At 47.7% G+C, this 17,402-nt stretch overlaps 1 protein-coding gene across 3 annotated transcripts in view; it reads left to right on the forward strand.

Moving 5' to 3' along the window:
* The window catches only part of TMEM62 (transmembrane protein 62), a 72,017-nt gene extending 58,988 nt beyond the window's left edge, over window positions 1-13,029 (forward strand). For 2 of the 3 annotated variants that reach the window (XM_061551219.1, XM_061551221.1), the window contains exons 12-14: window positions 3,519-3,623; window positions 4,276-4,394; window positions 4,612-13,029. In XM_061551219.1, the coding sequence (XP_061407203.1) occupies window positions 3,519-3,623; window positions 4,276-4,394; window positions 4,612-4,926 (539 nt within the window). In that variant the 3' untranslated portion in view covers window positions 4,927-13,029. The remainder of the gene's footprint in view (window positions 1-3,518; window positions 3,624-4,275; window positions 4,395-4,611) is intronic. The other variant, XM_061551220.1, reaches the window with a different exon arrangement.
* Window positions 13,030-17,402: the final 4,373 nt, after the last annotated feature.

Below are 17,402 nucleotides of genomic sequence, written 5' to 3' on the forward strand. Positions count from 1 at the left end.
CCCCGGCCACGGTGGGTGATGTGCGTCGGTTTTTGGGGTTCGCCTCATATTATCGGAGGTTTGTTCCGAATTTTGCTACTATCGCCAGGCCTTTGCATCTCCTTACTGGGAAGGGGCATAAATTTGTGTGGGGACCGCCGGAAGAGGCGGCGTTTCGGAGCCTGCGCGATTTACTGGCTACTGCACTGACGTTGGATTATCCGGATTTTGAACATCCCTTCATTCTGGATACTGATGCAAGTGACACTGGTATTGGGGCGGTGTTGTCCCAGTCGAAAGGTGGAGTTGAGCGTGTGGTGGCGTATGGGAGTCGAGTATTGTCTCCCGCGGAAACCCGTTACTGCGTCACTCGCAGGGAACTTTTGGCCATTGTTTTTTTTCTCCGCCAATTTCGACCGTATCTGTACGGTCGGTCGTTTATTGTCCGCACGGACCATGCGGCCTTGCAGTATGCTCTTAAGATGGACCAGCCATCCGGACAATTGGCGAGGTGGCTGGACACGCTGCAAGAATTTTCCTTCCAAATTCACCATCGGAAGGGTGTGCGTCACGCTAACGCGGACGCACTTTCCAGGTTGCCGCAACAATCCCCTTGTGCGTGTGCGTCGGGGACGCATAGGTGTGGACCGATTCAGCTCCCCCCTCAGCCTGTCGCGCTGGCGGTGGATGTTCTTGAAACTCCACTTACACCGGGACCGGTTGATGGGGGACCCGCTGATGGGATTTTGCGTCTTCCGAGGTCTGTGTGGATTCGGGAGCAAATGTTGGACGAATCTTTGGTGTCGTTACGAAAACGAACGGAGAAGGCGGGTAAGGAACTCGGTGCGGGTGGTATTTCGGAAACTGCTCTCCGAGATGGGTTGCTGATGTGGAGGGAAGGGATACAGGAACACTGGCGTCTCGTTGTACCTGCGTCATTGCGGTACGAATTGATTAGATCTTTGCACTGTGACACACTTTTACATCTGGGGGTGCAGAAAACCCTATTGACGCTGCAGCGAGACTATTATTGGCACGGCATGACGACGGATGTCGTCGGTCACGTTCGCGCGTGTCCCGATTGTGCCCGCCGTAAGCCGCCTAAACATCCATATGTTCCGCCGATACAATCGATTCAAGTATCTCGGGTTAACGAGCTGGTGGCGTTAGATATTTTGGGACCCTTTCCGCCGTCCGCTAAGGGAAATAAGTATTTACTGGTGGGGGTGGAGTACCTCTCCCGCTGGCCGATGGCCTGGCCTTTGCCTGACCAGTCAGCGGCGTCTATCACTGACGCCTTTTTATTTGGGTATGTAATGGATAAGGGGGCGCCGGAGAGGCTCCTTACAGATCAAGGGCGTAACTTTTCGTCCAAATTGTTGGGGGAGGTGTGTGCGGCTCTTGGAACTAAAAAGATACGGACGTCCCCCTACCACCCACAAACGGATGGTATGGTGGAGCGGTTGAATCGGACTCTGTCCGCCATGCTGTGCCATACAGTCGGGGAAAATCAATCTGATTGGGATCTGCATATCCCTGGGGTGCTTTCGGCGTATCGCATGACGCCGCACGCGGCTACTGGATACTCGCCGTTCTTTCTTATGTACGGCCGTGAAAATGTGCCGCCGATTAATGAGCAGTTGGGAACCGGTGCGAGGGGACCTGTTAAGCCTCTTCCTGAGTATATTCAGGACAACGTTCGCCGTGTCACTGAGGCGAGGGAAAGAGCCCGCATGGCTACGGCCAAAGCCCAGGCCAGGAATGAGCGGTGTGCCCGACGTTCGAAGGGGGAGTGCCCCTGGAAAACGGGGGACCTGGCCTGGCTTCATTGCCCACAGGTGCGACCAGGTACCTCTCCTAAATTACATAAACCATGGCAAGGTCCGGTCCGCCTCATTGAGGTTCCCAACCCACAGTCGGCGCGTGTTCGGGTTGGTTCGCGGCGCTGGTTCGTGCATACATCTCGGTTGAAGCCATACATTGCCCCGCGGCCGGATGCGTCATCTCCCGAAGTTGCCTTGCCGGGGTCTGTTGCTACCGACTCGCCCTTGCCTGTGCCTGCTGACCTTGCGAGAGCGCCTGTCGTACCCTTCACAGACAAGCCGGCCGTGACGCCGCAGGAAGGAGGATGTTCCGCTTGTGGGATGCCGACCGGAGCCGCAGGACCTACGGAACCTGCAGCTCTTCCTATCCCTCCGCGGACGCGATTACGGGATGTCTCTGGACGCGACCGGGACAGTGGCGGGCCTCCAATGGCGACGGATGAACTCGCTCCCGTCGCCCTTAAAACCCCGCCACGTTCCCGCTCAGCGGGTGGGCTGCCGACCGTCCAGGACGGCCCGGCTACCCGTACTCGCTCGAAATCCCTCACGTTTCGTTAAATTGTGTTGTGTTGTGTTCTTGTTATATTGTTGTTGCATGCTTCGTGTCTTTTTATGTGTCGGTGCTTTACACCCGCATTGCTTGTCAAGTTGCATTTCAGCCGAGGTCGGCTGGATTTTCTTTATGGGGGAGGGTGATGTAATGCGGGCGTAAACGGCCCTCCGGAAGTGACGGCAGGAGGGGAGGAGTTAGGTCACGCGGGGGAGAGGGGTTAAGCTATAGAGGGAGGAGAACCGGAAGAGGAAAGGGAGTGACGGGGGACCAGGAACGGGAGAGGCCACGAAGGGCGAAGCGGAGGGTGGCGAGATCGCCACGAACACAGGGGAACGAGGATCGGCACCGTTGGCCAGCGGTGACCGACCCGAAGCAGCGAGGAGGCTGCAGTCAGCAGCGGGGCTGCATACAGAGTTGGCAGCGGGTCTGCATACAGAGTAGCAGCCAAGAGGGTCTGCATATAGGGTTAGCAGCGGGGGTCTGCATAGAGAGTTAGCAGCGAGTCTGCAGGGAGAGAACGGAGGTCACAGTAGACGAGGCAGAGAGTCTGCGGGGAGAGAGAGAGGAAGCTATAATAGCGATAACAGCCGGGGGCTACAAATACAGTGTTATAACAGAGTGCCGTGTGGGAGAAGACAAGAACCCAATAAAGGACACGAAGTCAGAAAGAAGTGTCTGAGTCATTTTATTACACTTGGATGAAATGCGCCTTAGAAATTTTAAATTATTATTACTCACCCCCTTATCTCTCGTTTATTGATGAGGACCCGGCTTACGAGACTGACCGTTTCGTCTCGCTCACACCGTGTTCATCTGCCACACCAGAAGTGACGTTGCTCTCCCCGCTTCGGAGAAAAGGGCTGTCATTAAAGAGCTCGTGGGGGGGGGAAGGAAAAAAAAAGACGATGGGAAGGGAATTCCAAAGTAGCAGAGCACTCTCCGTAGAGAAGCGCTTTCTGCTTCGGAGAGCGCTCCTCTACTTTGAAATTCCCTCCCCATCCTTTTTTCTTCTCCCCCCCACCGAGCTCTTAAACGACAACCCCTTTTGTTCAATTCGTGAAACACGGCAACGTGTCGATTTACACGCGCCGAAAGTGCTTCCGTGGCTGCTGCCGGCTGCTTGATGTCTTTTTGTGCATCGTCGTGCTGTGCGCTTTGTGCAGCGTCGTCGGGGTGGCTGGCGCGGTGCTACCACTCCTTCTGGCTGCTCTGCCGCAGCGACGGACTCTTCTACCCCCTCTTTGTGCTCTCCGTCTACACAATGATTGGTGCGTGCAGAACACGTGATGCGTGCCGGTCTGTAGGGGTGCAGCTACCTACTTCAATGGGGGGGCTATGTAAGATCCCACTGTGGGCCCCCTACCTTTCTCCTGACTCACTATTACTGAAATAGCTACCGATCTTTTTCACCCCGTATACAATGTAGGCGAAACTATACATATTATTTTAGTTGCACCGTGTATTGGGTTTAGATGAAGAAGTCTCACCGCAATGACAGTATTAATAAAAATATTTAAAGGTAATTAAGTTATCGTGTCAGTTTGCAAAACAATCCTGGTGGTGTTCAGTAACAAACACCAGCGGTAGCGGCTACTAGATTTTACACTGTGCGTATCTTTTGGAAATATTGTTTAACTTGTAACCATGTTTTTTTTAGCATTTATGCTTAATTATTGAAATAATGTTTCTTAACATTGTATTTTTTTTGTATTTAGTGTCCCCCTTGTGGCCGACTGGGCCCCTATACGTCACATAGCGCTGCCACATACCCGTGCCTGTCTGCCCTCAGTCCTTGGAATGGAAGAGCATCCCCACGGGTCATCCCCTTGTGTGCATCCCACTCCACGGCTTGGAATACAATGGCCACTCTTCGCTACGGTCGAAAACATTCACAAACCCCCCCCCCCCCCCCCCCCCCAGGACCGTGGTTCGTCGGAGAAATAATCGATGGCAGCTACGGTGCTTGTTTCTCGTTCGGGATTGTCACCGGAGAGAAGTTTTTCCAGAGCGGCTTGACGTTCTACATGGGTATCTTTCAGGTGATGAGCGTCGCAGTACAGCACCGCTTGCGGTAGAAACAGGCATGCACGTTGATTGTTGGGCACTCTGCTCCGGGCCCTTGACCTCCTCAACCACGTGGCTCGCCGCGCGTGCCAACCCATGGGCGTTCGGCTTGCCGTCGTCGCCACCATCGTCGCCCATTTTGTCCATCTCGTCATTGTCCCTCTCACCCCCCCCCACCCCCACCCGGGCCAGGTGCTGTTCTTCAACGTGCCACTCACGCTCTACTCCTGCTGGGTGCTGCGCCTGCGCGTGTCCACGGGTCTCGCGTTCGGGTCGCACGCCCGCGGCGCCGCGGGACGCTGCCGCACGCTGCTGGTGCACGTGCCGGCCCTCGCTCTGCTGGCATGGCAGGCGCAGGGCGCCGCGGCGACTCTGCAGGCGTACGGCGCGCTGGCGTTCGTCCTGAGCCCCATGCGCACGTGGACGCTGGTGCTGGCCATGGTGCTGGCGCGGCGATCGTGGACTTGGGACTGCACGGTGCCGTGTGCCACCCGCAGGGACAGCTGAGGGCGCCGGAGCTGACCGCTTCCCCTTTAGTTACCCAAAACTTCGAATGAAAACAAATACACCAGGATGTTTAATAAATTACTTTATACGCAGGCAAACTGCGCCTAGCGCTCAAGGTGCGTTCCTGGAGAAATGAGCACTACTCGAATCAGTGCTAAAAAGGGGTCATATCATTGTATATATAGGGATGCGTTCCCAACATCGTTATTTCGTATGAGCAATGTATGAGGGCTTCATTGGATTATCAGTAATCTAGATTTGAAGTTTTCGTGACTGCAGGGATCCATACTCTATGGTTCTTTCGGTAAAGTCACGTAGGTATAAAATAAAATATTGAGCAATCATTGGAAGGATTTTATTATCCAGGTAAAACCATAACTGCTTTTGGCCTGCCTTCATATCCGCATCTCCAGTTTCCTAACCCTCCCACTCCCAGCCCCGCCGATTTCTCCTCCCCACCCCGGAATTTTTTGCCGTGCTTGCGTCTTACTTGTAGCCTCCACTCCCCCTACCCCACACCCCCACCCTCCCTGTCTCTCCTCCCTGGCTCCTCCCCCCCTTCTCTTGCCTATTTGGCCTCTTGTTGCAGCAGCCCCTTTTGCCCACTTCAGCAATTGTTTCTTGCTGTGGTTGTCCCACCTGATGACGAACGCTTGTGTTGCGCCCAAAACGTCGTGATTTATTTTATTTTATACCTACGTGACTTTACCGAAAGAACCAAAGAGTATGGAGTATCAGTAATCACGCTAAGAATAATACAGATGGTAAACATTTGATGAATGAAAATTATTTAATAAAATAACATCAGTAAGTATTATGTACTGTACTCGTGTGCAGTAGATTGTAGGAGCTGTTGCTGCTGCACTCCTGATCTGCGTCAATCTCAGAGAAGAGCTCCAGGACCTCCGTGGTGGTCTTAGTGATGCCCTCAGTCTATATTTCTGTGGCGAGGTTTCTCTTAGGTGGTGCTTGAGACTCTATCCTGGTGTCGTGAGTTATCACCTGGCTAAACACGCTGGCTGTCGCCTGATGAAGCTAGTTGTAATTACTGGCGAAACATCGTACGTGACTTTACCGAAAGAACCAAGAAGATGAATCCCTGCAGTCACGAAAGCTTTAAATCGAAATTTAAATCGTACTCAGATTTTAAATGTTGTGGCTTGGCTCTCCAACATATGGGTGTGTTGTACTAGTGACGAATTGGCATGTTCTGTTTACGTGACAACCCTTACTAAACTTGATTTGAAGCTTTCGTAACTGCAGGAATCCATACTCTTTAGTTCTTTCGGTAAAGTCACGTAGGTATAAAATAAAATAAATCACGACGTTTCAATCGCAACACATGCGCTTGTCCTCAGGCGGAAAAAATATAATCCAGCAGTGGAACTGCTGAACTAGCGAGAGAGCAGCTACAACAAGGTTATATATGTGGCGATGGGCAAGCAAGTGGGGTCTGAGCCAGATACTCGGACCGTACAATCTGCAAAGCTGCCTCCCGAGCCATGGAGAGACAACCTTCTGAGGATCCAACCAAAACCATCATTTTGCCATACATAGCAGGGTTTACCAAAAAGATTTACAAAATCTTAAACAAACACAGGAGCCAGGTTCGTTTTAACACAGTACACAATCCGTGATTTAATCCCATCTGTAAAGGATGTGATTCCTGAAATGTAATACCCTTGGTGTCTACAAACGGAGTTGTGGTTGTGGCAGCAGTTACATTGGGGAAACGAAACAACATGCTATCACTGAGACCTTCTTTACCAGTGGCAAAATATAGCAATAGGTTTTTACCCTTTCAACTGGTACAAAAACTGACACCTTTATACATGCTATCATCAGAGATTTGTTTATGAAGCCATCCAGATATATAAACACAGACAACTTCAACCGAGAAGATGGGTACAAATTGAGCAATCATTGGAAGGACTTGATTAACCAGGTAAAGTCTTAACTGACTGTGATGTTTCCATCCTACCTGCCTATGTCAGCTGTTATTTCCGACTCTGTGTCTCTCTCTCTTTATGCCTCTCTCTTAGATCTCTCACATGTCCTTTGGATTGCACTCTCATGCTCACATGTCTTTTGGATTGCACTCTCATGCTCACATGTCCTTTGGAGTGCACTCTCATGCCCACATGTCCTTTGGATTGCACTCTCATGCTCACATGCCCTTTGGATTGCTCTCTCATGGTGCTAATCTCTCATTAACACTGCTGTTGTGCGCATATGCGGGCATGCTACTCTTATGCGGGCATGATACTCTTATGCGGCGACGGAAGCTCATTCATGCTAATCTCCCTCCCTAATCTCTCCCTAATCTCCCCCATTAACACAACTGAGGTGCTCACGTCTGGGGGTGGAATTCCTTTCCAGCTCAGACCCCGCTTGCTTGCCCATCGCCACATATATAACCTTGTTGTAGTTGCTCTCTCGCTAGTTCAGCAGTTCCACTGCTGGATTCTATTTTTTCCACCTGAGGACGACCGCTTGTGTTGCGATCGAAACGTCGTGATTTATTTTATACCTACGTGACTTTACCGAAAGAACCAAAGAGTATACAACCCTTACTAGTTGGCTGTTGGGTGGTGGTGGTGGGTTTTAACAACGAATTTATATATCTATTATGGACGCTGTGATAACATTAAAATATATATGTATAGCATCGATATATTATTTTAATGTAATCGTTACCACGATGCGTGATAATAGAATCGCGGGGGGTGGAGGTCTGTGGTTGGCTCAGAGCCATGCGTCGCTCTCATTGGCTGAGCTAGTGGCAGGGGCGGTGTGACGCTCCCTGTGTCAACGCTGCTGCGTGCTCTCGCGCGTGTGGCCTTCAGGGGCCATCCATTTAGTACGGACGCATGGAGGGGGGGGGGGTTAACCCAAATGCGTACGCTTATGGGGGGTCTGCTGAAAATGCAATTTCATTTATTTGGTATAGCCCTGCGAGCCATTCGGCTCTTGAATTGGGTGCAACCGCAACAAACAAAAAACAAAAACATGAACAAGAAAACATCTTAAAGTGACTATGCACAAACAGAAAGATCCAGGAAAAAACTGCTAAGTTCCAGAAAAAAAGCACCGTACACCAACGCTGTGCAAAAATCCCAGTGGGATGCAAGTCAAACAACAACCACAAGACAACTTAGATTAAAGCCATCATTCTAACTCTGTACTCCAACAAACAAACATGGCCAAACCAAAAAACATTTCGAAATAACCAAAATAAAGCCATACGCAATGTAACGGTGATCATAGGAACTGTGACCGAAATTTCACAATAAACGACATAAACAACATGTACCACCAAACCCTGTAGCCATAGCTGACTGCATGAGTCACTCCACACCAGCAGGAGCATCAGTACGCATAGGAAACGGGGGGGGGGGGTGAAGTCTCGATAATAATTTGTCTACATTGGCCTTCAAATGAGCCACAGTTCAGTCTCTTCAGCTGTCAGACAACAAGTACTACCGGGAGAAGTGGGACTGTGGGAGAGGTGTCACTCGTATGCCACCATACCCCTGACTGCAGCTATCACGCAGCTCAGCAGTGAGTGACATCGTCTGGCGGCCTGTCCCATGGATGATTACACATCTTTCAATCTGGCCTCACTGCAGACTGCCGCTGGCTCAAGATTGTAGCTGCTGCGGTGCTCTGTTTGCGCTGCTGCTGCCTGGACTTCAGCACTAACACTGCTCTGTACGTCGGTTTACTGCTACAGCAGAAGTTCAGTCGACGCACTTTATATAGAGACTAGTTCACCGAGGTTTAATTGTGTTTTAAGATCATAATAGACGTGTTTTTTAATTACCAGTCAGGATGGATAACACGGTCAAGTATAACTGTACAAAGCTGTGTGTAAATGTTGCACACTCGAAATGAAGGACGTGGGCAGGTGCTCCAAATCGAGGGCAAGCACATTTATTTATTGTAGTTAATATTAATCTTGTGAAGAACCGCACCGTCACTCTGTAAAATGCAACAGCGCGAGTTACACGCAGCAATCCTTCCGAGACGCCATTAACCATGTGGCTGGTTTACACGTGCGGTTATTCATTTACCCTTTCTCTTAAACCCAATTCTACTACTTATAAACCATCCTTGTCTTTGACAATCACATTTGCACATCACTATTCGACTATTACTTTAATCCTAAGCTGTATGTCTATCTATACCATCCACATATCGGTATATTACACCCATTATATGTACTGTATGTGTACAGTATACGTACTGTATCTCACCATTGTACAGCTTACTACTTTACATATGTTCTATTCTCAATAGCAGTAGTCATACTATGGGTACATGGGCATGGTTATAGACTAAACAGTATTAGAGTTGGAGAATTACAATGACAGTAACTAATTACAGTGCGTCATCCCTTTACAATGCAGTGCTAAAATGCCTCTAATTGCATATATCACAAACGAACAATTCAAAGTCAAGCTTAAAGTCTAGAACAAGTCTAAAACATTTATATAACGATCAAAATCAACCTTTGGGTCCTTTACCTGTAAAATGCAACAGCGCGAGTTACACGCAGCAATCCTTCCGAGACGCCATTAACCATGTGGCTGGTTTACACGTGCGGTTATTCATTAACCCTGCCAGCCACCTACAGGCCCGACTCAGTCATCACATGCTGCTGTACACACGTGTTGTTGATGCACTGCACAGCACATCAGGACCTTCACAGAACCACACTTTACTCTTATTCTATTCTTAGGTGTTTTCGGTAAAGTCACGTAGGTAAAACATCAAAATTAATAAAATAATAAAATAAAAATAAAGATCACGACGTTTCGGAGGCAGCACAAGTCTCCGTCATCAGGTGGGACAGTCACAGCCAGATCAGCTGCATCAAGTGAGGCAATGATTCAAGATGTAATCCCTTAAAAGCGAGTTGAGGGGGGAGGAGAGGGGGGGGCTCATCAGAATGTGGTAGCCAATGAATGGAAAGTATCGGGAGAGAAGGGCCAAAAAAGGGGTGGGCGACGGCGTGGAAGCTATTGTGCGCAAGCGACACACTGCTGCCCACGCCAATGCATTGGACAGAGAGGGGGGAGGGGGGAGGTCTGATACACATGAGAAAAGAAAGAAAATGCGTATGTTTATACCAATGCTGGCTGAACAATGAAGAGATTACTGTTAAACACTGGGGATGTTAACACTCGGTCAAGTAAAGTAAACTAGTGCCTGTCAGATAAGATGGTCAAAAAAGTGTAATTAAGTCTTTTTTGCGTGGTTAATAACATCTTTCCAATGATTACTAAGTTTGTAACCATCATCACGGTTGAAATTATGTCTGTGTTTGTATATTTGTATGGCTTCGTGTACAAACCTTTGATGGTAGCCAGGAGGTTTGCTGCACAAGGACATACTTAAAAGAGTGATCCATTCCTAATGTGCCACATAAAGCTAGGCCGATATTTAATCTGCGTGGATTTGGATTAAATATTGGCCATTCTATAGGATTCGGGGGGGGGGGGGTGTAGAATGTACGCGTGTGTACAGGGAGGGGGGAAGGAGTTAAGTTTTGACAGATTTTTGCGTACGTACTAAATGGATGGCGCCTTAAGAATTTCTAGATTTTCTTATTTTTTATCGTAAACATTTTCTCCTCCGGGACAAAGAGCGCCATCACTTATCGGAATTCTAAGGGGCTGTGCTAAGCGAAGTCTGCCTGTACCCCCAATAAACGACTTTTAAATACTCTGTAAGGGGCCGTACCCCCCCCCCCCCCCCTTCGTCACACGACGTCACAAAAAGTCAGACCCCCTCCCTCAAATATGACGTCACAAACCTCTGCCCCCCCCCCCCAAAATATAAAACATGCTTCAAATCGCTTTAAACTATTGTCAGTGTAGTGCATATTTAATGTGGCGCTGCACTCTGATGTTGTAGCAGACAACATTTATTAAAACGTATATTTAATTAATTAGAACGTGTTGTGTATACTGTATTTATTTAAAATTGTGCATTTTGATGTGACGTCACATTTCTCAACCCCCCCCCCCCCCCCCGTCATACATCGTCACAAATGTCTGACCCCCCCCCCCCTAGGTGCGTGACATCATTTATGGACGGCCCCTAAGTCACCAAAAGGGATGTAAAGCATTCCAGAATCCATGCATGTGTCGTGTGCAATACAAAGGCACACACACTATACTGGAGGCAACACGTTTAATAAACAACCTACACTCTGGGTTCTAATAGCTCGGTGTGGCTATACTGTTCGCTATGTGCGTGGAAGTTAACTGTAACCAACGGGCCAGTCAGCACACACGCTGCCGGATCCACGATCCCCAGCTAAGACTTAACGAGGAGCGAAGATGATCCTCACAACGAACCCCGCTCCCTTTCGGGGCTCCCCTTTATTTCCCTGCTTGCGGCCTCGCCCCCTGCTGCTGTATCAAGTCAGGAGCTCCTCCCGGCCACGTGTCCCTCAAGCCTCCCAGAGAGGTTCCCGGCGCTCGGCGGCACTCCAGAAATAGTGGCTGGCGCTAACAGTGTCGTGACAGTATTTACGTCGCTATACATGTGTCTGCTCTTCCTTCTTGGCTTTTATGTATGGGTGGCTCTCTTGATACAGCATAACATTGAAGACGTTTATTGCATCAAAGGTGACATCTAGAGCTTTCTCTGATTCACCCATTACTGGGCCGTATAACTAAAATGTTTGCTTGAGATCAGCATTAAATTCCTCCACTGTTTTTTCCCCGCAAGAGCGACCATTTGTGAATTTCTAGTCATTTCAAACCCCTTTGTTTCTGCTCCAATGCTGCCACTGCTTGCTCCGATGTCTTCTTCAATCAAAACAAAACCTCGACACGTTCGTTCATTATTGTTGTGTCATGTTCTGTTTCTCATTATTTTCATATTTTTTTATATAGAGGTTCATTTTACCCAACTTCATTCCCGTATATTTGTCTACTCGGTATTGCGATGCTGCTAAAGGAGCCCCATTTCTAACGATGCTGCCTCTGCCAGTTCGCCAATTATTCAAGTGACGATCACCCCTCTCTGTACCTGTGTTGCTCTCTCTGTGTATCTTGGTGATATCTGTTTGCTTATATGTCTGTCTGTGGTTTTCTGGTTAGATTTTGTGTCGCTATTTCATTATACCTGATGATGATTGCTTGTGTTGCAATCGAAACGTCGTATGCTATTATTTAATTTATTATTTTATCTTTATATGTGACTTTACCGAAATAACCAAAGAATAATTCCTGCAGTCACGAAAGCTCCAAAATTAAGATTGGTGATATCCAATTAATACATTTACTCCAGGCACGTTACTCTTTGTTAAGATCTAAAAATAAATTCAGCTTTGATATCCCATGTGACGGTTGTTTTTTTATATGATTTTAATTCGGTTCATTGCTATACTTTATTAGTTTTGAGTTTGTTATTTTGGAGACCCAGGTAACGTTTGCAAATGAGACTGCCCTGGTCTGGTTGGGTTTACACCTGGTCAAACAAATGAGTTGTGCCATCTACTTGAATGTGTTAACGTGCAACTTGCATCGCACCAAACTGAGCACTTCCTGGAAATTGTCAAATATAAAGTGGAGAATATAATATAATACAATTTTACTTAGAATATCGAGGCCCAATGTTATGATTTTGTTTTGCTTGTTAGAGCAAGTGTGAACACATCCATTATTGTGTTGGTGATAGTGTTTATGAACAGAAAACAGGATTTTTAAAAAAGGAAGTAAGTGTCTGGCTTTCAAAGTTTTGGCACAAGTAGAGTGAACTGCAACTTAATGACGGTGAAATGAAATTTGTCACGGATCGTGGAAAGAAAGCGTTGTGACCTGATGATGATGATGTGATGGGACGGCCACGTGTGTGGTTTAAACAGTTGCTAAGCACACGCCTAAAACGTCAAGGGGCCAGCAACAGACAGCACCGTTAAAAGTCCCAATTACTACTATAATGAGCTAAGAATGTCTGCTTGTGTGTCCCGCGCGTGACGTCACTCCACATGCCCCCCCCCCCACCCTGTCATTAATATTCATGAGCGGGTGGATTTTTACACTCACGCAGAAGGTCGGGCGGAAATAAATATTTTTTCGCAATTTCGCTTTAAGTTTGACGTTTCTTTATTGAAAGTGAATCTAATAAATAAATAAATACGCAGCAAGAAAGTGGATTTGGTGTATTTATTTCTTCACAACTTGAGACAAAAGGCAAGTCTAATTTATGCTTCAACATTATGGTATAATAGACTTTTTTCGGTGATTTTCCAGATATTGTAGCGATTTCCTATTTATTTCAACCCCAGCGACCAAAAGCAGAAGAGCAGTGAATTTGAACAAATTGACGGTTAGTTATATACAGTGCTACCGTGACATGAAGTGAGGTGTTTTATGACTTAGTTTTGTGCAAGAATCACTGCCATTAATACAGTGCTACAGTGAAATGCAGTGAAGTGTTTGACGTACTGACCACCACTGTCCCATGCACCAGGAGACTGCTCAGAAAACTCGAGAACATCAGCTGGGCCCGTATGAAGATTAAACCATCCAAGTCACGCAGCATCTCGATTGTGAAGGGAGTACTCTGTGACCTGAAATTCTTCATCGGAGATGACCAAATCCCAACAGTGTCTGAGCAGCCGGTAAAAAGCCTTGGAAGGTGGTATGATGCAAGCCTGAAGGACAAAGACCAGGTGCAACAGCTGCGCAAAGACATCAGTAGTAGCCTACAGTCCATCGACAACACCCAGCTACCTGGAAAGTTAAAGGCCTGGTGTCTGCAGTTTGGTCTCCTACCCCGGGTGTTGTGGCCCCTAGCAGTGTATGAGGTTCCAATCTCAACAGTGGAGAAGATGGAAAGAGGAGCCACGAGCTACTTAAAGAAGTGGCTCGGAGTTCCACGATGCCTTACCACCATAGGCCTCTATGGAGATGGTGTCCTCAAGCTGCCCCTCACCAGTCTAACCGAGGAATTCAAGTGTGCAAAAACCAGGCTCCAGATGACACTGAATGAATCTCGAGACCCAGTGGTGAGCAACAACGCGCCGACCTTGGCAACTGGGCGCAAATGGAGGCCAGGAAAAGCAGTCCAGGAGGCAACAGCAGCCCTCAGACATGCTGACATTGTGGGTCATGTTCAGCAAGGGAGAGGAGGCCTTGGGCTAACTAGCCATGCTGCTTGGAGTAAGGCCACTGCACCAGAGCGGCGGAAGATGGTAGTGCAGGAAGTACGCCATCAGGAGGAGGCTGCAAGGTGGGCCAAGGCAGTCTCTCTTGCCAAACAAGGACAGTGGACTCAAAGGGACAGTGTGGAGAAGAGGAAGATCAGCTGGAAGGATCTGTGGGCCATGGAAGCGAGGCGGTTGAGCTTTTCCATCAGAGCAACATATGACATCCTTCCAACACCAGTTAATCTTCACCAATGGTATGGTGAAGATCCGGACTGTGCCCTCTGTTCCATGCCAGCCAACCTCAGGCACATTCTTACAGGGTGTAAAACAAGCCTCACCCAAGGACGCTACACTTGGCGTCACAACCAAGTCCTTAAAAACCTTGCGTCCGCCCTGGAGGACAAGCGAGCTGCCACCAACTCCCTACCACCCCCAGCAGCATCACACCCCTTACGGACGACCTTTGTCCGCGAAGGGGCTAAACCACCGAAGAGCGGCTCTACACCAATAGAGCGAGACCAGCTGCGCTTGGCCCGCGACTGGAAAATGCTAGCTGACATTGGCCGGCAACTTGTGTTTCCTCCGGAGATCGCAACCACCACCCTAAGACCTGACATGGTGCTCTGGTCCCGTTCGCTCAAGAAGGTCTTCATCATTGAGCTCACAGTACCCTGGGAGGACTCAGTAGATGAGGCTTATGAGCGAAAACATCTGCGCTATGCCGATCTAGCTGCCGAAGCACGGCATCATGGCTGGAACACAGAAGTCCGACCAGTGGAGGTGGGCTGCAGAGGTTTTGTGGCAACATCTACAACCAGACTGCTTAGAGACCTGGGAATTAAGGGCCAGAGCCAGCGTTCGGCAATCAAAGCTGTATCGGAGGCGGCAGAAGGCAGCAGTCAGTGGCTCTGGATGAAGAGGAAAGACCCCAGCTGGGCCCCAAAGTGAGAGGGCCAGGAGGTATGCAGTCAACAATGCTTGACTCAGGGAGGAGGACGCCCCTGCCATGCATAGTCCCATGGGATGTTGGCTACCAACAACAAGGCAACTCCTATGACTAATTGGGAATGGGACGCAAGCGTAGGATTGATCACCCTGTCGCTGGCCGCCTTTGGGGAGGGTGTATAGTATGAAAGGCCGAAACACCCTAGGACCCAAAGGTTCACTACTGACGATGCGCTCCCCAAATTTCACCAGGCTCACTGTTCATGAACTCTTGGAAGTGCTTGCACAAAGGATAATAACATCTCATCCTGTGTTCTTTGGAATCTTCACCACTTGAGACAAAAGGCAAGTCTAATTTATGCTTCAACATTATGGTATAATAGACTTTTTTCGGTGATTTTCCAGATATTGTAGCGATTTCCTATTTATTTCAACCCCAGCGACCAAAAGCAGAAGAGCAGTGAATTTGAACAAATTGACGGTTAGTTATATACAGTGCTACCGTGACATGAAGTGAGGTGTTTTATGACTTAGTTTTGTGCAAGAATCACTGCCATTAATACAGTGCTACAGTGAACTGCAGTGAAGTGTTTTTGACTTCGTTTTGTGCCAGATTCACTGCCATTAATACAGTGCTACAGTGAAATGCAGTGAAGTGTTTGACGTACTTTTGTGCAAGATTTACTGCCATTAAATTTACACAAGATACAATTATACTCTGCTCCATCTTTTTGTAAATATTACAGCTTCCGTCCTAGGACAGACAAACAAGCTAGTAGATAAAGAGTTCACGCGTAACCCTCAAAGGAACAAGTTGGCAGATTTGTTTTCTTTAAGCAAGTGAGAACTCAAGAGACCAGGAGAGTATAATTTGCAAGAGTGGCCATGGGCATTATTCTATTTAATATATATATATTTAACCAGGTTAGGCCCCACTAAACTAAATAGCTATTTTTCAGAAGCGACCTGGCCAATAATGATAGCTCAACGAAGTGGCTTATCATCATGTGGAAATTTATAGCAGCCAAATACTCTTAAACACATTTCTAAATGTGAACGGTATAACCAGATGACCCGGAATAAATGCCACGTGAACACGAGGAGAACATGCAAACTCCAAATATACAACAGGCGCCAGGGTCAGTGTCGAACCTACAGCCTCTTGCAAAGCAGGTGAGGAAGTTAACATCTCGCCACTGAGGCTAGTCGTCGGGGGGCAATGATTGCTCTATATAATTCCAATTGAGTAATTTGTGGGTATGGGACTGTAATTTTAGAATTTATTTAATTTGGACCCAGATACCGACACACAGTGGCACAGTGGCCCACTAGCAAATTACGTCAGGGGATATTTAGCGCCTACCGTTCGATCGCGTAAATATAAAATGTGTTGTTAAACCGGCCACCAACCGACACAGCCAATTAGGGTTGTCACGTAAGCAAAACATGCAATTAAAACATGTCAATCAGTTACTAGTTCAGCATACATCAGTGTATGCTGAACTAGTGACTAATTCTCATGTTTTGTTCACGTGCCAAACCTTACTAAGTTGCCTGTGTCAGGCGATGATGAGGCTGGTTGTAATTACCGGCGAAACTTCACAGTACTCGAATTGTAAATGTTTGTTGGTTTACTCTCCAACACACCGGTGTGCTGAACTAGTAACTAATTGGCATGTTTTGTTCACGTGGCAAACCGTACTAATTGGCTGTGTCGGGTGGTAGCGGGTTTCTCGACACATTTATACACCCGCAGTAATTATCAGGATGGCCTCTGGAGTTGAACTGTGAACCCCTACGACGGTCAGTGAGAAAGGGATGATGGGGAGGACATTCCAAAATGGAGCAGTGTGAGGAAAGAAGCAAGAACGTGTTGTAGCCTGCGGCGTAATGTGTGGTGGACAGCGTGGAATAGATTAACCGGGTTAGTCTTTGTAGAATCAGAATTTTGATTTATCCTGGAGAAATCCGATGAGTTATGAATCACAGATGTCCAGTAGGGGGCGGGTCAGAAAGTTACAACAACAAACAATACAAACAAAACCGATTGGAGTGCAAAGTATAGGAGAGGTAAGCAAATCGCTGAAAAAAAAATGTTAAATAAATTACATTGAGTACAAATTGGAAGAGTATATAATTTTAACAATGAATGCAAGCTAGGGAAAGGCAGCAAACCAACAACAGACCCAGAATACGGCAAGACAATAACAACACAGTAGTCCTTCAACAGAATTGCACATTAAAATGGAACTAGCGATGCCAAACGGGTAAGGATCAAAGTTACAAATCACATTTGCAAATGTGGTTGAATGCAGCACTCATGTTAGGCTTCAGGATATTTTTTTAAGGAAGATATACGATG

Source organism: Lethenteron reissneri, chromosome 14 (assembly GCF_015708825.2).
Source record: "Lethenteron reissneri isolate LAM-NWPU_2019-01 chromosome 14, ASM1570882v1, whole genome shotgun sequence".
In the NCBI taxonomy this organism is placed as follows: domain Eukaryota; kingdom Metazoa; phylum Chordata; class Hyperoartia; order Petromyzontiformes; family Petromyzontidae; genus Lethenteron; species Lethenteron reissneri.